Source organism: Dasypus novemcinctus, chromosome 7 (assembly GCF_030445035.2).
Source record: "Dasypus novemcinctus isolate mDasNov1 chromosome 7, mDasNov1.1.hap2, whole genome shotgun sequence".
Classification (NCBI taxonomy): Eukaryota; Metazoa; Chordata; class Mammalia; order Cingulata; family Dasypodidae; genus Dasypus; species Dasypus novemcinctus.
Genome location: NC_080679.1, coordinates 77,457,770 through 77,479,807, shown reverse-complemented (window position 1 = coordinate 77,479,807; position 22,038 = coordinate 77,457,770). Strand labels below are relative to the sequence as shown.

The following is a 22,038-nucleotide window of genomic DNA, read 5'->3' as shown; positions in this document are numbered from 1 at the left end:
GAATAATGTCCTTTAAAAGAAATGATCAATACTTCTGCCTTCCTGTTTTCCTCAGGATTAAGGCTAGCAAGAATGTTACATTCTATGTACACTAACGACTGTGCCTAAACCTATACAAACTGACAAAGGTGGTGTCCAAACCATGCTAAACAAGTCTGTCCTGTCAAAAAAGTTTAATTAAGCTACAGATCAATGAATCTAGGTTATCAATTGACTGATCCCCTTCAATCCAAATGCTGTATCTACTTTGAATCTCTAGTCTTATATAGACACAAGAAGAATATTTAAAACCAGGACAGGTGTTCTTGCAGGTAGGGAAGAGTTATAGGTGGTGTTGGGGGACAGTGAGAGCATGTATAACAAGAGAAGAAATAAGAATTGTAAGCCTCCCAGCTATTCATGCAGACCATGTTTTATCATTAAGTAATTGATGCAAAAGTGACTGGTTTGCGTTGGTCACACACACCTCCATAGCCACCTCCGTTCTCCTTGCATCTTTATTCAGGTATACACAGGCTTATTTTTATTTTAATAAACTCAGAGCTCTCCTAAATGATTCAGTAACTCCATTGGGCCGAGGAACAGTGGCCAGACAGGTAACCAAGAAATGGCACTGCTTCCTTCCGAGGCTCCATCATTCTCTCTATATTTCTGACTCAGGGAACCAACTCATCTTTGTTCAGCAAATAGATTGAGCAGAAAGTGGAAGCAGGAAGGTTGTAACTCACCTATCTCTTTGCAGCCACTGATGCTGCGACCTCCTTCGGTCTAGGCGGCAAGCAGGAAGGGCACTGGAGAGCTTGAATCGCCTCTACCTGAGTTTCCTATATGGCTTTAGTAATGAGAGTGACTACTTGAATTTCCAGGGCAAAGGGTCCAGAGGGAAGCCCCACAGTAGGGAAGCCAGTAACCCTGTCAGGGTGTTAGCCTTTTCCTTTCTGATGGCCCTTATTTCTTGAGACACCTGCCCAGCCTCCCCATGTGTCTGCTTGCCAATAGGGGGAGCCATATCCAACATGTACAGCATCATGGCTGCTCGCTACAAGTACTTCCCGGAAGTTAAGACAAAAGGCATGGCGGCTGTGCCTAAACTGGTCCTCTTCACCTCCGAGCACGTGAGTTGGGGGCTCCTGCTCATGGGTTGTGGTGTTTCCCGAGGTTTTATCCAATTTTTAACATCAAGTCTCTGTTTGTTTCAGAGTCACTATTCTATAAAGAAAGCTGGGGCTGCACTTGGCTTTGGAACCGACAATGTGATTTTGATAAAGTGCAATGAAAGGTAGGCAGGGGAGAGTGAATATTAGGTTCTTGATGTATTAAATGTGTTCATCTGTTAAATTTGTTTTATTGTGCTGAAGGACTGGCTCAGTACAGTGTGCCAAGCTGTTAATGGTCTGTTGAAAATATCCGATTAAATTACTTTTTTGCTGCTGTTGAAGTTTTTTCATGTGCAATCTGATTGATTCTTCATTTTAATTTCTCTACTTTTACAATAATTACAGAGGGAAGATAATTCCAGCTGATTTAGAGGCAAAAATTCTTGAAGCCAAGCAAAAGGTATGTACTTTAAGGTACCTCTAAACTCTGATGAATACAAATTTTTAAAAATGCCTTCTTTCTGCTCCAGACAAAAAAAGCCTTTGATAATATGAGATAATGTTATTGTGTTTCTAAAATACTACTCCCAGATATTTATTTGCTTATTTCCAACTTGTGAGGTGATTTAGATTTAAAACTGTGTCTCCATAATACCAAAATTTTTTTAATGAAAAATTCAGCCATGAAACCTCATGTAATCTCTTCATTGTGTCAGATGATTAGTATGATGTTCTGTATTAAATTGACAAGCTGAGCATTATAAAGATAAAGCTTAATTAAGCTTTCCACTTGCTACTTGTGAGGTAAAATCTCATTTTAACAAATGCCATTTTAGCTTAGGATTCTATTTAGCAAACTTCTTCCATGCCTTGGCAGGTGGCCCATGATATTTGGTGAATCCAGCCTCCACATATTCTATTAAATAAATTTTTTAAAATCTCGTAGAACAGATGTATCCATGAGTCATTGCCAGGTAGCTGTCAGGCCATTTGCCAAGTGCATTGTTATTTTGGTTCCATTCTTATACCTCTTTCCCTGACTGTAGTTGTTTGCTGGGGTCTCAGTAGAGGAAATGGATGGAAACATTGCTGGGACTGGGCAAGGACAGAAGGGGAGCAGAGCTTCAAACAAACCCACAACTCACAGATTTCCCCAAATCTGTCTTAAGCTCTATTTATTCCACTCTATTCCTCATTGTTTTCTTTTTTTGTTCACATCAAAATTTTCCTGTGTCTACTATGAGTGAAAGTTTTAGCTCTAATGTATGGAGCTGTTTTAAATAACCAAACAATGCTTCAGTAAAATTATTATATCGATAAACTTAGAACACTACAACTTCAAAAATGAATACTCTCCAGACGGTATTCAGAAACACCTGCCCATCACTCAAATCACTATTACTCTTTCCTGTTTTCTTTTCCTCCATAGAATTTATCACCAGCAAACATGCTATTTTGCTATTTAATTTTGTTTATTGTCTGTCACCACCACTATCACCCCCACTGATTGTAGACTCCAGCAGGGTAGAAATCTTCATCTAATGTGCTCATTCCTGTATCCACAGCATCTATCATGGGCCCCAGCCTGGCCTGGCACATAAAAGTCACTCAAAAAAAAGTCACATGGAAGGCCCCAGATTCAGTTTCTGGTGCCTCCTAAAAAGAAGATATGCACACAACGAACAGAGACAGTGAGCACAAACAATGAGGGGAAAAGAAATAAATAAAATGAAAATAAATCTTGAAAAAAAGAAAAAAATTTAAAAATCACTCAAAAATGTCTGTTGAATGAATAAATGAAACAACCCATGACTACCAATACAGATATAGGAGCTGATGCAACACCAACCTAGTTGCAACCTAGTTGGTTTCTGCAATTCTTCTATTTCAAGTGGAAATGAGCAAGTGAGAAATGTTAAAAAAAGGCTAATCAGCTCACCTCTTTTACCTTGTAGGGATACGTTCCTCTTTATGTCAATGCAACTGCTGGCACAACTGTTTATGGAGCTTTTGATCCAATACAGGAGATTGCAGATATATGTGAGAAATATAACCTTTGGCTGCATGTTGACGTAAGTGCTATAACTCACAGAGCTGCCCAGCACTTGGTGTTAGAAGCAGCTCTGCCTTATGCTTTGCCTCGAGCTCTTCCCAAGGCCCCAGCCAGCCCCCTCTCCAACCACATTAGTTCTAGCTCTCCTCTGGCCCCGTCAGCCATTCACCACAGGTACAAACTCTGGAAGTTGTGTGGTTCCTTACTGGCCAATTGCTATCTCTGTAGTTCATCTGAGAAGACGGTCGCCCTCCCAGGTAGCTATGTTTGGACAAATGGTTACAGAGCAAAGTATAACTGCTTCCAGAGAGAAACAATAGAAGATACAGCTTCTAGAAAGTGGCAATGAATATGTATGCTCAGCTTCCTGCCTTCTGTCCAACCATCTAAAACATTTTTCTAAACCGTATGTATGGAAAATGTAGGAAAAATAAGGCAGTATATGGAAGGGATTATCAACTAAGAGACTTAGCCCCGTATTTTCCCAAAATTTGGGGGAAAATTTGCGTTTTCACACATGTGACTGGGTATTTTTTTATATTCCTCTTTCTCTATTCATGGACTTAACTTCCCACAGCTGAGCAATGGCACATGTCTCCTATCGAGCAAATAAACATGCCTCATGGGATCCACAAAACTGCCTTGCTCTCCAATTGTGGGACCTCCCAGCCTGGCACGGGCTGGGTTCTGGGTTTTTCAGGGCCCTTAGAATTCTACTGTGGAGAGTGTGAGATGGCAGACTCCAATCTTGTGTAACTTCCAGAGCCACCTTGGGGCTCTCCTGATGGCCTTTGGTTTTCCCTAGTATTTTGGGGCTTTGGGCCTTGGCCACAGGTTCAGATTCGAATTACCTGTTATCATTGAGACAGTTGCTCTGACACTGACTTGGAGGAACTTTTCTAAAAGAAATTACAATTGATGAATACTTAGCCTTGCCACTGGTTGAACAGTGTAGGTTCATTTTGTCAGAGCCACTTCTGTATTTCACCTCTTACGTTACTTCTGATCACGTGTGGAGTGACTGGTTTTGGGTTCTTCAAAGTCCCTGATCACCTGTCCCTCTCCTTTCTCTGTCCTCACAGGCTGCCTGGGGTGGTGGGCTGCTCATGTCCAGGAAGCACCGCCATAAACTCAGTGGCATAGCAAGGTATGACCCCCGCCCACTAGGCCTCCTTCCATTCGGGGCATCAGACACTGGCTGCTGAGCCCGGGGATGTTGGCTGCACCTCCCCTTGCCATGATTCCCAACATCTCATTTCAATCTGACTAAGCTCAGTTTCGTTCAGCAGCCCTTTATTGAGCAGTATTGTATGGTAGGTACCCTGCAATAAAAAGATGACATGGGGGAAGCAGACTTCGCCCAATGGATAGGGTGTCTGTCTACCACATGGGAGGTCTGCGGTTCAAGCCCCGGGCCTCCTGACCCGTGTGGAGCTGGCCCATGCACAGTGCTGATGCGCGCAAGGAGTGCCCTGCCATGCAGGGGTGTCCCCCGCGTAGGGGAGCCCCACACGCAAGGAGTGCGCCCCGGAAGGAGAGCCGCCCAGTGTGAGGGAAAGTGCAGCCTGCCCGAGAATGGCACTGCACTCATGGAGAGCTGACACAACAAGATGACACAACAAAAAGAAACACAGATTCCCAGTGCCACTGATAAGGATAGAAGCAGTCACAGAACACACAGCAAGTGGACAAAGAGAGCAGACAATGTGGGGGGAGAGGGGAGTGAAGGGGAGAGAAATAAATAAAAAATAAATCTTTAAAAAAAAAAAGATGACATGGAAATCATCTTGGATTTCCCATCAAATGAGTCCTCTCATAAGCCCACAATTTAGAGAGAAAGACAAGTCAGCAAAGAGTTAAAACAAAATGTGATAAGAGTAACAGTAGATGTATTATGAAGATGCTCAAGTAGCAAAAGAAGAGAGACAAACTCATGCAGAGATTTGAAGATGCACAGTTTGCAAAGGGCAGAGAAAGGGCATAATTCATTTTGTTTTCTTTCTCAGTAAGCTTACTGCTTGAAAAGGGGAAGGACACTCAGCAACCCTAACTTATTTCTTTTTCTTTTTCACCATTCAGATTTAGTGGCTCTTCTAAGCCAAATATGATTTTGATCTGACTCCTTGGCAGTGATCCATAATGAAACTCAAAATGATTCACTTATCCATTAGCAAAAATTTACTGAGCACAAATCCTTGCCCTCCTTAAGTCACATCCCAGTGGGCTAGATGTTCATAAACAGATATGAAATCTGTCTGATAGGTAAGAAAAACAAAATAGTGTTAGGTAACAATGTGTGACGAGGCATGCTATTTTAGACAGGGTGGTCAGAGGCCTTTCTAAGGAGGTGACATTTCAGCAGATACTGAGATATACGCAGAGATAGAGCAAGGATTTGGGAAGAACATTCCCAACAGAAGGAATGGCAAATGCAAAGGCCCTGAGGCAGAACTGTTTTTGGCAAGTTGGAGGACCATGGAAGAGGCCAGTGTTGCTGGAGCAAAGTGAGAGAGGTGGTAGCTGATTGAGAAAAGTAGAGAGCAGACTGGCGTCAGGGAAAGCACTGGTGGCTTCTTGTGTAGCAAGAGCACTGGCTTTTTTTTTTTAATCTCTACTGTACCTCCTCCCTTATGTCTCTGTTTTGAAAAGGCGGTGTTGTAGTGAGTGAAACTGGCTCTTTGAAGCAATTATATGACCCTATAATTTGGAGGATAATAGATTAAGTGTAGATGAACCACTGCAACTGTAGTTTAGATTTCTCAAGCAATTTTCATTTTCCATCTTTTGAGTCTAGAAAAACCTGAAACATTTTGCACGAGACTTTTTCTTTTCTAACATTTTAAAGCACATATGTCTTCTAAAGGAAATCGAATGCATATCATGTCTTATGATTTTCTATTTGTAGCAGCAAAGAATCATTTACTTCAGATCTTTAGGACATTCAGAAAACCACTTAAGACATTTTATGAGACCAAAATATGATTTTTTAATGACTCAGTGAATAAGAGCAATGAGAAAATTGATTAAACTCACAACCTTTTAAAGATGGCTTGACACTGACACTTTTTAATGAGAAAAGCATTTGGTCAACTTTTCTTGGAACTTTTGTCTTTTCTTCACTATGCATTCGGGAAATATATTTCAGGCCTTTCTCTCTTCTTGAAATACAGTACACACCCTGTAGTCACATATACACTAAATTATTTTCCTCTGAAAGACCTAAGCAAGATGAGGAGGTTAAAAATCCACAGCCAGGGTTTAAAGACAGGGAGAGCAGAGGCAGTGTAATTTCGAGTCAGTTGCTAGGTCAGGGAAAGCATCCTGCCCAGGCATTAAAACACAGAGCCCAGCTGTGGGCCAGGCAATTGGGAAGGAGTCTGTAAATACTGAAGCAAAGTTACCAAGTTTTAATCATTGTACGTTATACTTAGTTGTTTCTGTAATGCCCTGGCTTGTGTGCTCCTTAACCATTTAATTGTGTCTGACAGAGTGAGGCGGTTGCTAGGAGACTGTGCTTGTTAAGCTATCGTTGCCGCCTAAACTGGCAATATCCTGCTCATTTGCATTTAAACATTGCTGCTAGGTAGTCTTAGTCTAGATCAGTCTAGTTGATGCTTGTTTTTAGGTGTCACTCTTCATACTACCCCATAAGTAGGTAGGTCAGCATCCCCAGCCCGTTTTGTAAATAAGAACAGGAATGTAAAAGGAAGCCTAAGTCATTTTATTCTTCATTCCATTCTTTGTGGTAGACACTTATTCTCTCCATTTTATAGATGGAAAAACTGAGGTACAGAGGAGTTCTATAACTTGCCCAAGCCAGCAACAGCCAGAGCCAGGATTCAGACGTGGACAGTGTAGCTCTAAAGCCCAAGTTCTTAACCACAACACCATACTTATCTATCTGTAAAGCTCTCTTAACGAGAGGACATATAAGAAGTTACTGACATATATGAGCTATTATTAATAGCAATTATTTAAAGAGGCAGTCCACAACTTAATACCCCGAGACTGCCTGCAAAGTATTTGTTTACCATCGGATTAGTCCAGTTAGGAGTTGAGATGGGTGGTGTTTTCCTCAGGAGCACAGCTGCTTCCTTCTGACACCTGCACCTTCTGAAAGTATCCTGTGCTTCTTTCAGGGCCAACTCAGTCACCTGGAACCCCCACAAGATGATGGGCGTGCTACTGCAGTGCTCTGCCATTCTCGTCAAGGAGAAGGTCTGTACTCCCTCCTGAGATAAACTGCCAACCCACATGTCATTTAGACGGCATGGGAAGGGAAAGCGTGGCGCCTTTTACAGGGCTTGTTGACAACTCACAAGCCTGGCAGCCCCACTGTGAGGCCACCACTGCCATTCTTTCCTTCCCTTGTCTGGAAGCCATTGGCTAACCTGGTGCTTCCTCCTACCCATTGCTCTCCACTGCCCTTCTCCCTTTTTGGGTACTCAGGGCTCTGCTGTGACAGAAACTTTAAGGGGATTAGATAATTTAACATTCCTTCACATTCACAGAAATGAGAAAGGTTGAGTGAGGGTGAAATACCAAGTCTCGCCTCAGTGAGGACAAAAAGTGATCATTGAAACACAGTTCAAATTCTTAACCTAAATTTGTGGTCCCAAGAGCTGAAATAAATTAGGTGGAACAAGAACTACAAATGTCAACTTAGAATAAGAAGGAATATTGATCAAAAAGCTTCTAAAAATGGATCAGTGCTACATTCCTTCCTTTGCACAGCTAATTTTAGCTGCCCTCCCATGCATTATTGCTCTAATAAAACTTTTGCAGATTTCAGCATCCAAAAAGTCTCCAGCTTGTAAGGAGTTCAAATCTACACAAGCTGTTTACTTCAGTTTTAACTTCATAAAAGATCCTGGAAAAGAATGGAAGACTCATTGAGGGTGCTCCCCGTAGTATGAGACCGCCACCCACTGCGGGAAACGTACATCCCTACCACCTGCCCACTGAATGCCATAGCACTTTCCCATCTTTGAAACCACCCAAAATACCCACACACATTCCCAAAAGCCCTGTAGAGGGATGGTGGGACTCGTGTTTTGAGGCATCCAAGATAAATGATCATTTTCTAATCAAAGTAACAGAAGGGAAAGAGGCAAAGGTGATATTTCCTAAGCGTAGCTTTAAAGAAGAACACTGAGACATTAGAAGAAATGTTGCGTGGCATGGGATGCCGAGGCCCTCCTTCCAGGTACCTGCACAGCCCGCCCTGTTCCAAAGCCGTCCACACCTCAGAAGTGTGAGCACAGACACACCCATGTCTCTGATTTCCGTGATAGGGGATACTCCAAGGATGCAACCAGATGTGTGCAGGATACCTTTTCCAGCCAGACAAGCAGTATGACGTCTCCTACGACACCGGGGACAAGGCAATTCAGTGCGGCCGCCACGTGGACATTTTCAAGTTCTGGTTGATGTGGAAAGCAAAGGTACAAAGGAGGGAATTCAGGAAAAGGGGCAGAAATGTCATTTGCACAGGCTGGCTGGCAAAAGAGAGGCAAAGATATATCACAGATAATTCGCTGTGCACTGTGTAATCAATATCTAGATAATTGGCTTAACTGCAATTTCCTTTTTGGGGTAATGAAATAACTTTATCCCTTATGTCAAGGTCTCCCTCCTTCCATTCAGTCTCCTCAATTTGAATTATGTTTTCTAATAACTTTCTCTTACAACAGCTAAAATGTATGCCAAAATAAGGACTTCCATAGCAAAATTTAGAGATGCTGAAATTATTGAGTACTGATGCAGAGAAAGAGATAAAAGTTTAAATTACTGCATTATTCTGTGCAGATCCCTGAAATACTTTATAAGGCCTCTAATCATGGAATATATATGACAGTTTTAGGTTCTATTTAAATAACATCCTTTCCATTATTTGTACTCTGTATACTGCCCTAGAAAATATACACTTTATTCTGAGAAATTTTGCTAGACTGAAACATGCTGTGTCTGCATTCATCATCAGCCCTTTGAGGTTATTTCTGGGTCTAGAAAAAAGCTAATTTTTGGAGTTTCTCCCAAAATATGGGGGAGAAAATGAATTACCAAGTGACTATTTGTTTCAAAGGTATTTTTCTCCAATCAAGTAAAGGCAATTTTGATTTCACAGCTTTATATAGCATGTGCTGTTTTTATTTACCTACATTAATTTTAATAATTTCCAGATTGTATCTACTTAACACCAAAACATTGAAGTTTTGTAGAGAATTATCTAGTGAGTTGGATATTTGTTCTGTGGGAAGAATTTGACTGATTAGTTTTCTTCCTCATTAAGTCATTTTGTCTTAATGTAGAAATAGCCTGAATTTGATTTCTACCACAAAACCATTATAGGAATTTTAAACATATAAATAGCTATAAATTGCAACAACAGAAACTCAAACTGTTAACAAGAGTGCTATCATTTTGAATATAATAACCACATGACTTGTCTCAGTAGCTTGTTCCTTTATTTTGCCTAATAATCTCTGGAACTACTGCCAGAGTCTTGGCTCTCGGCGCACTGGTTGCTGAGGTGGGGCCCTGGTGTGGACTTCATACCCTCATACCCTGCCAGGACGTACGGTCATCAGTGGCACTGCGTGGGGAGGCTTACACTTTGCCAGCGTTGGCCTTTGCCCAGACCCATTTACATTGCACATGCCAGCCTTGTGCATCTGCTGTCCTTGTTAACACCCGGCCCACTTGACAACCCTCATGCTCATCAGCCATGCTGGCTTTGGAAACTCACACTCAACCAGTTTGCCAGTAGTTGGAACTATTGCCATCTCAGGGCATGTATTAAGACCATTGGCTTCCCCATCTGCCTGCCTGCCTGCTACCAAAAAGTGAGAATGCTGCATTAAACGGAAGACCACCTGCCTGGGAGAGCCTGGGGTATGTTTGGCCAGGATTTGCTGGGGGGATGGGGGGGTGGGGGGGGCGGTGTATTCTAAAGCAGTGTTCCTCAAACTATCTGTGGCAAAGAACCAGTTCTTTGTTCTGTTTTTTAACTTATAATGGACCTGTGCAGTACAAATGAATTGCTAGAAAAATGAAATTTAAAAACCATACAAGCTCCAATTTTTATTAGACTCAATAGACATGAACTTTTTCTGTCAAATTGCTGCAAAAGTTTCTTATGCTTAATTTCAGTTTCCATATTTATCTCATCATGGGCCAGTTGTAAACAGTTTGTGGTCTGGCCTCATTCCATAGATGTCACTGTGAAGAGCACTATCCTAAAGCAAACCAGAACTATGCTGCAGATCCAAGCTGTGAATAGCTAGCAGGGAGCTAAAAGCCCTACTGAGCATAACTGCCGAGACCTAGAGGGCCTTCAGAAGAGCAAGCAGGCACACTTCATTTCATTGTGTACAGAGTTGTGAAAAAGATTTACCTATTTAATTAGACAGTTCTTTCTAACCTTCTCCAAGAATACTCTTTTTATGTTTCCAATAGACCAGGACTGCATAGCCTTCCCTAAAGCCCAGTCAGAGAACATGTTGTTTCACCAACAAACATGATTTTTTTAAAAAGATTTATTTAGTTATTTCCGCCCCTTCCCCTCCTTCCACCCTCCTGTTTTTGCTGTCTGTGTTGTCTTCTCTTCTCATTTTCTCTCCTCTAGGATTCACTAGGATTCGATCCTAGAGACCTCTGATGGAAAGAGAGGTTTCCTGTCAATTGCACCACCTCAATTCCTGGCTTCTGCTGTGCTTCACCTTGACTCTCCCCTTGTCTCTCTTTTGATGCATCATCATCTTGCTGCACGACTCACTTGCACAGGGTTCTGGTTCACCATGCGGGCACTCACGTGGCCACTCACGTGGGCACTCAGGCACTTGTGCGGGCACTGGGTCATCACATGGGTACTTGTGTGGGCACTGGCTTGCTGCATGGGCACACTTTTTCTTCTTTTTCACCAAGAGGCCAAGGGATCTAACCCAGGTCCCCCAATATGGTAGGCGGAAGCTCTCTATCAGTTGATCCGCATCCACTTCCCATGACTTCTTTTTAATACAGGGCACAGTGGGATTTGAAAATCAGATCAACAAATGCCTGGAACTGGCTGAGTACCTCTATGCCAAGATTAAAAACAGAGAAGAATTTGAGATGGTTTTCGATGGTGAGGTAGGTTGTCATCATAGACCAGATGTACATTGTTTCTGGAAAACCTATTGAGGGAAGCACCTGAAGCCATATTTTTCCACATTGCCAAAAGCTGTTTCCAAATTTCATTCTTATGCGCTCTCTTCATTTAATACCCTCCTTGTTTGTGAACTTTCTTCTGATAGCTTGGGGTGACTTTCCCCCTATACCTCTTTTATAATGGTGTAGCTCTAGGCCAACCCTTTGCAGATAAAAGGTCTTTACTTGGCAGGTCTGAATCCTTCATCATCACTAGGTTTGTCTTAATACTATGTAAAACCTCCCTGATAAAGTGTTTCTCATTTCCAGGAAGCTTATACAATGGTTATATCCTTGTTTCCCAAGACTGGTTCCAAAATGATATTCTGCTTTACATAAATTCTTTAGGAAGAGAGCAAGATAAAACTGTCTTTGCCTGAGTGCACATCCACGTAGCTCATGGTAAAGGAATTGTACCAATATCTACTGAGTGCCTGCTGTGTAGCAGGCATTGTGCCAGGAGCTGGGTTATAGAGAAATGACCAAACAGATTCTACTCCTGCCCTCATGCAATTTACATGATTCAAAAAAGATGGGAGAGGGGCCAGAGGTGAATAAAACAAAATCCACTCATAACCCAGGACAGTACAACACTGTCCACATGCAGCATTACTCCATTTATCAGGCAACCTAAGCTATTACTAGGAGTACATCCGAGAGTCACTAAATGAGAGAAAAAGGGCCTTGAGAGTTAAAAGCGATGATACAGTGCTCCAGCATTTCACCTATGGAGCGCTGCTGATCATTTCCACTATTTTAAAGATTCTAATAGTAGATCAGAAACAGCAAATGAGATATCTCAAGCCAGAGAGAGGCAGGCACAGTGAAGGTACATGGCACTAGGGAAGAAATGGGAAAACTCTAGCAAGAATACAGAAGAACTCAGAAAGCACAAGAATCTTTAATGCAGGGACACAAAACAGTTTTGGCAACTCATTAAGCCCTGTCTTATGGTTTAAAATAAATATTAATGTTCACAATGATAATCCTGGGTCATCAAGAAAAAATTTAGTGTCAGTATAATAAACTAATAAAATACTCAGTATCAACAAAATAAACTATGTTTCAACTCTCTTCTATATGTGAGATACTACAAAATGGTGAAATGGATAATACTTTTTTTTTAGTCACCTAAATAATATAAATTTTAAAAATAATTTCAGGAGGTAGGGAGTGGGGTATATAGGAACCTCTTATATTTTTTAATGTAACATTTTGTGTGATTTATGTGTCTTTTTTAAAGAGAAACAAATTTTTAAAAATTTGAAAAATAATATTTTTAAAAATTATTTAAACAACTTCAGTGTTTAAAGGTGATAAGTTTTCTAGATAATTGGTTATTGGGGAATAGCTCTGTGGCCAGATTTGATTGGATAAACCAGGTATTGTTCTCCTTAGTTTTCTAATCACATTGCTTTCAAGATGGAATTAGCCATTTTCTTTGTTTGAGAACTTTCAAAAGAGTGCATATGGGTTAGGGGACAGCTTTCTCTCAAGCTCTTATGGCTTATTTGTTGTGTTTGTTAAAATCTCTGCAGCCTGAGCACACAAACGTCTGTTTCTGGTATATTCCACAAAGCCTTAGAGGTGTTCCAGATAGCCCTGAGCGACGGGAAAAGCTACACAAGGTATGAGATCCCTGCTTGTCTCACCCAGCCCTCTGCAATCTCTGGCTGGTCCCCATTTGTATTAGTCAGGGTTCTCTAGGGAAACAGAATCAACAAGAAATATCTGTCAATAGTAAGAGATTTTATCAGAGTCTCTCACACAACTGTGGGGATGCACAAGTCCAGGTTCCGCAGGCAGGCTGCAGCCAGGGGCTCCCATGAAAGTCCAGTGAAGGTCCTTGATGAGTTCTGAGAGACATTGACTGTCCAAAGACTAGCTGGGGAGTTCTCACTCAATGCTGGCATTTCTTCCCCTTTTAAGGCATTGAAATGATTGGATAAAGCATCACTCATTGCTAATGGCAATCTCCCTGATTGATGTAATTATAACCAGCTATTTATGATTTACCAATGCAGTAAAGTCAATGGTGACTACAGTCCATAAATGCCCTTGTATTACAATTAGCCCAGTGCTTGCTTGACCAAACAGCTGGTCACAATTACCTGACTGAGTTGACACTTTAGCCTAACTATCACAACATTCTAACGTGTCTTTCTGTTGGGGGAGAAATACAAAATAAAGACCTGGGGTGGACTTATCCTAATGGAGTGGTGTATGGCCTTCTCCTTGGGTCTGGACTGTTCTCTTGGCATGGTGCAGACACAGCAGGAACCCCTGAAGGATGCTAGTCTGTCTTTGACTGGTGATAGCCATTAAAGAGGCTGTATGCAGGGCAGTTGGAAGTTCAAGCCTATTATAATGTTGATTTGTTCTAGTCATTGATTTCTATATCTAGTTTATATATTATTTCTAGTTGTTGGTACTACATATAATTTTTGTATTCTTTCTTTCACCCAGCCATTCAACAAATATTTGTTGAACATTGCCTATGGGCCAGGGAGTATCTTGGTCTCTGGATTATGCAGAGGCCTTAAATGTGGTATTGCCCACAAGAATTTTGGGGGGGTTTGGCTTTGGTTTGGTTTTGGTTTTATTTTCTTTATTGCATGACTGACTCAAAATTCAGTCACAGTACTGTCTGAGGGAACTTATGACTGGGTAGACCTTAAAGAGTTGTAAGACAGTATGAGTATGGATACAAAATATTTCTTTGTCTTTATATCAATAGAAACACAAATAGTAAAGAGCAAGTTGCTCTTTTCCCAACCAAAAATTGGATTAAATTGTTAAAAATTGCAGTCTTGAATTTTGTTCTGTGATTTCAATCCCAAGGTGGCTCCAAAAATCAAAGCCCTGATGATGGAGTCGGGCACAACCATGGTCGGCTACCAGCCTCAGGGAGACAAAGCCAACTTCTTCCGGATGGTGATCTCGAACCCAGCCGCTACTCAGTCTGACATCAACTTCCTCATTGAGGAGATAGAAAGACTGGGCCAGGATCTGTAAGAACTCAAGAACACAAGTTTCTGGGAACTCCCTTTCCCCTCTGGCACTGTAGAACAAACCTCTATACATTACTGAATCACTTAGGCCATTTCATTGAGGAAAATTATAATATCTTGAAGAATACTGTTAAAACCTTATTTACGCTTGTTTGTCATAGTTAGGAAATAATGTTCTTTTTAAAAATTGCACATTAGGAATACAGTATATATGTACAGTTATATATACCTCTATGTATATGTACATGTATATGTATATGTACATGTATATGTATAGCTTAGTAATAGATCATAGCATGTTTCTCTCTTCAAGAGAGTTTACTTTACCTTCAACAGTTACTGAGGGGCTAAATGTGCTGCAAACCAGCTTGTCCAGTAACCACAGGAAAGATGCTTTTCCAACTGAAGTGTTTTAGGAGCCAAGGGAAGTTGACTTCAATGCCTGTGTTTCTCCCACCTGAAGTCATGATGAATGAGAAGAAGCATCACTAGATGACAAGAGTCACACCCTCCCCATGAGTATACTATTAGGGGAAAGTAGTAGCAGTCATTGTTACAAGTGTGCTATTGCTGTATTTTTAGAGATTAATTTGTGTCAATTGTGTGTATTACTGTTGTCTGGATTTGGGGGGGGGGAGAAGAATACATGTAATGATGTCAATGATTGTTTATTGTAGGTAAATGAAATATTTATATTCAGAGATTTTCCATGCTGAAGAGGTGTCTTGTATTTTCTTCCCATTTGTAATGTATCTTATTTATATATTATTGAAGTAAGTTCTGAATACTGTTTATGGTATTTTCGTGCATTTGTGAGCCAAAGAGAAGATTAAAATTAGTGAGACTTGTATTTATATTAGAGTGCCCTTAAATAATGGCTTAAGCATAAGTTTACTGTCTGTAAAAGAATTCTGCTACTGTATATAGAGTCGTACATAAGGAACTCGCATTCCTAAAGCAGCACCTGCTCTTCTACTACCTTCTCCGTCTGACTATCTGTATGGTGTTCTCAAGGCTTTTCTAGTAACTGTTGGATAATAACTAGACCCCCTGTAACTTGTAGTAATTCATGACCAATCTCTGTGACTTGCTTAGCTGAAACCTAAGGCCATGTTTCCGAAGACCTTCTGAAGATCTCAGACACACTGACCAGGCTCACAACTGTTTTTGAAGAAAGGAAATTCACACTGTGCGTTTTAGAGTATGCAAGAAGATTATCAATCAATAAAAATATTCTCCATGGAGAATTTGAACAAACTTTTCTTCGATTCTGTGTTTCATGCTGAGAAATTTTTCCAACTAGAGTTACTGAGAACAACCACAGCCCGTTCGTTCCCTTTCTGCCCACTCTCGGTGATGCTCAGTACCCCGTCCAGCTGGGGCTGAACTCACCGCCGTACGTTCCAGAGCCCCTGGTCTATAACATCATAATGGTTGTAATAAAAAGCTGTAAAAAGTTTCTGCTCAACCCTTCAGCCATTTCTCGTTTTTCTTCTTGCATCTTGGAGTTCGATTCATTCAGTCATTCAACAAATATATTTTCCTTCTATGTAGAAGCTCTGTTCAAGGCACTGAGATTACAGGAGTGTGCTTGACGGGCAAGTTTTCCTCCTAGTGGGGATTTCACATCATGCGGTGGAGGGGGGGGTCGGGAGTTTCTGAACAGCTGTGAAACCACAGCCCTGTCTGTACCTTCTGGCTGCTTATGCTTTTACAGTGGTCCTTCCTAATTCGCATCCTCTGGAAATATATTTTGGTGCTGGATCCTTAGGATATAGGGCCACTTTCTACGGCATTCTATTAAGCTGTAATGATACTGTCTCACTCCTCTTTGCAATACAAGGAGTAGCCTATTTAGCACATGTAGGGATTAGATAAGAGTCCTATGTAATTAGCCCGGGTTCATGTGTAACCATCATATTAAAGAACTGGACTCCATGGGGAAGGACTTAAAAGCTACTTCATTCTTTCTCCCATTGTGCCTTCAAATCCCTCCTGTGGGCTGATTGTTTCTTTGTCCCTATTTGAATTCAGGCCAATCCCAAAGCTTTTTGGGTCTATCGTGGTCACATGAACAGTCTCATTCTAATAATTAAATATATTGATGTAGTAAGCAAGGCTTCACATTTTTGTACAATATAGAGTTTTTCTTTTCCTCCAATGTGGACCTGTTTGGCTGCAAGGCTGAAGAGGCAGGGAAAGTGATGCTTGTGGTAGGGCAAGGTCAGCTGCCTTTTATTTCATACCTCCATCTCTTCTCCACTGCCCCTCTATTGCATTTCCTCCTTCAGGGTCAGGAAGAGAAGGGGTTAAAGTAACAGGCCCAACTCTGCCAGGCTGTTAATTTATCATCTTGCCTCAATGCTGTTAACTTATCACCTTGCCTCAGAGTCCCTGGTCGCTGAGATTTTTTTCTCTCCTGGGGCAATTTTTGTGTGTGAGGGGGTGGGGGTTATTAAGATAAATTTTAGGTACAGTAAAATTCACTCTTTAGTGTGTACTATGATCATGTTTTGTGAATTTTGACAAAAGCATACACTCCTGTTACCACCACAAGCAAGATCTAAGACAGTTCCCTCCCCTCACACCCTTAAACTCCCCGGTGTCCTTTTGTACTCAATTTCCAACCCCTGGCAAGCTCTGATTTGTATTCTGTCCCCAGAATTTTGCCTTTCCTGCCATGGTTTAAATGGAATCACCTAATATACAGCCTTTTGAGAATGGCTTCTTTCAGATATCCCAATGCATTTGAGAGTCATCATGTTGTTGCCGGTATCAGTTGTTCATTCCTTTTTATTGTTACATAGTATCCCATGGTATTGATGTACCATAATTTGTTTATCCATTTCCCAGTCAAAGTAAATTCCGGTTGTCTGCAGTTTGGGGCAATTACAAATAAAGACACTATAAAATATTAACATACAGATATTTGTGTGAACATAGATTTTCATTTAACTTGGGTAAATACCTAGGAGTATGATTGCCAACTCATATAGAAGGAGTATGTTTAACTTTATAAGAAGCTGCTAAACTATTTTCCAAATGGCAGCATTTTACATTCCCACCAGGAAAGTACAGATTTTCCACTTGATCTGTAATTCTTGCTGGGACTTGGAATTGTCAGCGTTTTTTTGTTTTTGTTTTTGTTTTAGCCATTCTAATAGTGATATCTTATTGTGGTTTTAATTTGCTTTTTAGCCAAGGGCCCCTACTCTGTCCAGTTCTTCTGGGATCCCTTCCCCTCCAGGTACCATTCTTTAATTGGGTCCCTTTTATTTAAAGTAAAAATAAATTTTTAAAAGTCCAATAAGGGGAAACGGACTTTGGCCCAGTGGTTAGGGCGTCCGTCTACCATATGGGAGGTCCATGGTTCAAACCCCGGGCCTCCTTGACCCGTGTGGAGCTGGCCATGCGCAGTGCTGATGCGCGCAAGGAGTGCCGCGCCATGCAAGGGTGCCCCCGCGTGGGGGAGCCCCACGCGCAAGGAGTGCACCCATGAGGAGAGCCGCCCAGCGTGAAAAGAAAGAGCAGCCTGCCCAGGAATGGCGCCGCCCACACTTCCCGTGCCTCTGACGACAACAGAAGCGGACAAAGAAACAAGACGCAGCAAATAGACACCAAGAACAGACAACCAGGGGAGGGGGGGAAATTAAATAATAAAAATAAATAAATCTTAAAAAAAAATAAATAAAAGTCCAATAAAATGGGTTACATAAGGAAGGATTGTTTTTGGGTTTTTTTACATACTTGTTTAGGACAAAGAATGACAATAATATACTTCAGTATCCAGCACTCAGCCTAAGAAATAGAACATTATCAGTACTGTACCAAGCAGGGTTCTCCAGAGAATCGGAACCAGCAGGATGTGTGTGTATGTGTTTAATTGATTTCAAGGAATTGGCAGATGCGATTGTGGGGGCTGGCAAATCTGAAATCCCTAGGGCAGGCCAGTAGACTGGAAACAGAGAAAAGTCATGTTGCAGTCTTGAACTCAAAATTTGTAGAGCAGGCCAGCAGTCTGGAAAATAAGCAAGAGTAAATGAAGCCTCAGCAGACTTGCAACTCCTACCATCTGGTTTATTGGACTTACCCTGGCCAGCTAGCAGGGAGGTGAAGAAGGTCAACCACCACACCAGGGAGCCAAGAGTGCCTACAACTGCAAGCAGGAGAACTGCATCCATCATCCATGTGGAATCTAAGCCCCCACTTGATGTAGAGGGGGAGTGGACATAACCACCCCAGGGTCCACAGGCTGGAGGAATAGAGTTTGGATTGATATTCTACTGATATTCTACTATGAAACTATTGTGATTAGTAATGGGGGAGGTTGTACCATTGATGTGGAGAAAGTGGCCATGGTAGCTGCTGAGGGCAGGGAGAGGGAAGAAGAGATGTGATGTGGGGGCATTTTCAGGACTTGGAGTTGTCCTGGGTGGTACTGCAGGGACAGATGCTGGACATTGTATGTCCTGCCATGGCCCACTGCGTGGACTGGGGGAGAGTGTGAACTACAATGTAAACCACTATCCATGTGGTACAGCAGTGCTCTGGGTGTGTTCACCAAATGCAATGAATGTGCCACAATAATGAGAGAGCTTGTTGATGTGGGAGGAGAGGGGTGAGGGGGGTGGGGGTATATGGGGACCTCATATTATTTGAATGTAACTTAAAAAAATAAATAAAGAAGGAAAATAAATAAATAAAAGCAAAAAAAGTAAATGAAGTAGTCTTGAGGCAGAATTTCTTCTTCATCAGGAAACCTCGGGTTTTACTCTTAAAGGCCTTCAACTGATTAGAGGAGACTGATCCACATTTTCGAGGGTAATTTCTTTTACTTAAAGTCAACCTTCGACAACCACCACACCAAGGAACAGAGAGAGTCTACAGCTGCAAACAAGAGAGTTCCATCCATCAGCCATGTGGGATCAAAGCCTCCTCTCAATTAGAGGTGGAGTGGGCATCACCATCCCAGAATCCTCATCCTCAAGATTGGGGAATAAAATAAGGACTAGAGTGGACTTCCTGGTATTCTACTAAGACTTATTGTGATTCTAGCAATGAAGAAATTATATCATTGATGTGGATACAGTGGCCACTGAAGGTGCTGAAGTCAAGGAGAGGGGAAAAGAGGTGTAATGTGGGGGCATTTTCAGGACTTGGAATTGTCCTGAAAGACAGATACAGGTCATTATATATCTTGCCATAACCTACAGAATTGAGTAGGAGAGAGTGTAAACTACAATGTAAACTATAATCCATGCTTAGTGGCAATGTTCCAAAATGTTCCATCAATTGCAGTGAATGTACCATACTAATGAAAGAAGTTGTTAATGTGGGGAAAAGTGGGAGGTGTGGGGAGTGAAGCATACAGGAATGCCTTATATTTTTTATGTAACATTTTATGTAATTGAAGTATCTCTTAAAAATGAATAAAAAAATATATTTAAAATTAAAAAAAAAAAAAAGTAAACCTTCACAGCAGTGTTTAACCAAACAACTGGACATAGGAGCCTCGTCAAGTTGCCACATGAACCATCACAAGCACCTTAGAGCTTTCCACTCCACCAGGAACCTTCTCTACCTGGATGTTCTACCCCTCTCCAAAAAAAGGTCACTATTCTGAATTTTGTGTTAATCACTCTTTTGTTTATCACATATATATGCATCCTGCTTGTTTTTTGCACTTTATATCAGTAGAATCATACAGAATATATATATATACTTGTTTGGCTAGTCTTTCTATTCAACATCATGATTTTGTAAGGCCAGAGCTAACCTATAGGACATCTTTGTGCAGTTATAAATTAAAAGGCACCCTTTCCTTCAGGGACAGCATCTCTGTGTCTGTGTATAGTTTGACACATGGAGCACAAAATAGATTTTAGTGCCTACTTGACCCATTGGCACAACCTGCAGCCACAGTCTTACATGGCAACCTCATGTTTTTTATATTCACCTTTGATGATGGTTCCAGCTGACAATTCATTCATTTTCAGCGTGATAATGGTATTCTGTTGTATGAATATATCTCACTCAATTTATCCATTCTATTGGTGGTAGATATAGGAGCTTTTCCCAATTTTTGCTTTTAGGAATAATGCTGCTATGAGCATGCTTAGCTTTAGCTTCTAGGTATCTCTAAGGTTTACACCTAGAAGTGAAATTTCTGCATTCTAGGATACTTGTTCAACTAGTGGGTAAAGTGAGTGGTCATTCGAAGTTGCGCTTCCACCAGCAGTGTTTAGAAGTGCATGTTGCTCTATAACCTCACTTTCGCTATGTATTATTCCTAAAATTTTTGCCAATCTGGTAGGTATAAAATAATGTCTCACTGTGGTTTTAATTTGTCTTTTCCTGATTACAAATGAGGTTGAGCATCTTTTCACTTTGAGCATCTTTTCACTTTTTATGGACCATTTGTGTTCTCTCTTCCATGAGATGCCTATCATGCCTTTGGTCCAATTTCCAGTTATCATTTGTCTTTCTTTTATGATTTTTAGTAGCTCTTTATATATTCCAAATACTAATTCCTTTTGACAATATGTTTGGTAAATATCTTCTCCAAATTGGGACTTATCTTTTCACTTGCTTATTGCTGAAATTTAATGTAGAATTTCTCAATATTTTTCTTTATGGTTTCTGCCTCTTTTGTGTCTTCTTTAAGAAATCCTTCTTTATCCCAAAGCTATATATTCCCTTATACTGGCTTCTAAATTTTAAGGTTTTATGCTTTTCATGTTTAAGTCTTTAATCCACTTTGAATTGATTTTTGCATTTCGTTCTTCAAGAGTGAAGTCTATTATTAACCCTTTATTCTTCAAGATAAATTTGGAATCAAGTTCCACAAAAAATCCTGTTGAAATTTTTATTGGAATTTCATTGAACCTGTGGATGAATTTGAATACCAGTATCTTTTCAATATTGAGTATAGTAACATGAACAAAGTGTTTTAGTTTGCTAAATGCTGCTGGGAGCAATATACCAGAAATGGGTTGGCTTTAAAACGAGAATTTAATAGGTTAAAAGCTTACAATTCTGAGGCCGTGAAAACATCCAAATCAAGGCATCTTCAGAGATACTACTGTTTCACCAAAGATTAGGTTCCAGTGATCCTGGACTCCAGTCACATGGCAAGGCACAAAGGTGGCTCTGCTGGTCTCCACCTTCCCTTCCAGGCTCAGTTCCTTCCCAAGCTCAGCTGCAGACAATCAGTTTCATGGCGATATCCACTCATCTCCTTCCTTTTCTCCAGGCCTTGTTGCTCAGCTTCTCACTCTCCGTGGGCCTTCTCTCTCAGCCTCTCAGTGTCCTCTTTCCATGTCTCTGTGCTCTGATGATTCCAGCCTCTCTCAGCCTCTCAGGCTTTCTCTTGTCTCTCCAGTCTTCTTTCTGTGTCTGTGGCTTTTTAGTCCTCCATTTATAAAGGACTCCAGCAAGATGATTAAGACCCACCCTAGGTCCTGCAGTCTAATCAAAGGCCTTTAACACAAAGTGATCTAATCAAAGGGGCCCTTAACTGAATCTAATCAAAAGGTTCCATCTACAATGGGTTTACAGGCAAAGGAATGGGTTCACTTAAGAACAGGATTTTCTGGGTAGTCCACAAAAGACTCAAACTAGCACACATAGTATATATCTCCATTTAACTAGGGCATTTTAATGCCTTTCAATAAAGACAGAACTATAATAA

General features: G+C 41.0%; 1 protein-coding gene across 3 annotated transcripts in view; it reads left to right on the top strand.

Annotated features, from left to right (window-relative positions):
- GAD1 (glutamate decarboxylase 1) overlaps window positions 1-15,605 on the top strand; it is a 43,023-nt gene extending 27,418 nt beyond the window's left edge. For all 3 annotated transcript variants that reach the window (XM_004460785.5, XM_071216304.1, XM_004460787.5), the window contains 10 exons: window positions 1,000-1,115; window positions 1,200-1,279; window positions 1,503-1,557; window positions 3,053-3,169; window positions 4,233-4,297; window positions 7,290-7,368; window positions 8,445-8,594; window positions 11,173-11,280; window positions 12,876-12,965; window positions 14,179-15,605. In XM_004460785.5, the coding sequence (XP_004460842.2) occupies window positions 1,000-1,115; window positions 1,200-1,279; window positions 1,503-1,557; window positions 3,053-3,169; window positions 4,233-4,297; window positions 7,290-7,368; window positions 8,445-8,594; window positions 11,173-11,280; window positions 12,876-12,965; window positions 14,179-14,352 (1,034 nt within the window). In that variant the 3' untranslated portion in view covers window positions 14,353-15,605. The remainder of the gene's footprint in view (window positions 1-999; window positions 1,116-1,199; window positions 1,280-1,502; window positions 1,558-3,052; window positions 3,170-4,232; window positions 4,298-7,289; window positions 7,369-8,444; window positions 8,595-11,172; window positions 11,281-12,875; window positions 12,966-14,178) is intronic.
- The last annotated feature ends 6,433 nt before the right edge of the window (window positions 15,606-22,038 follow it).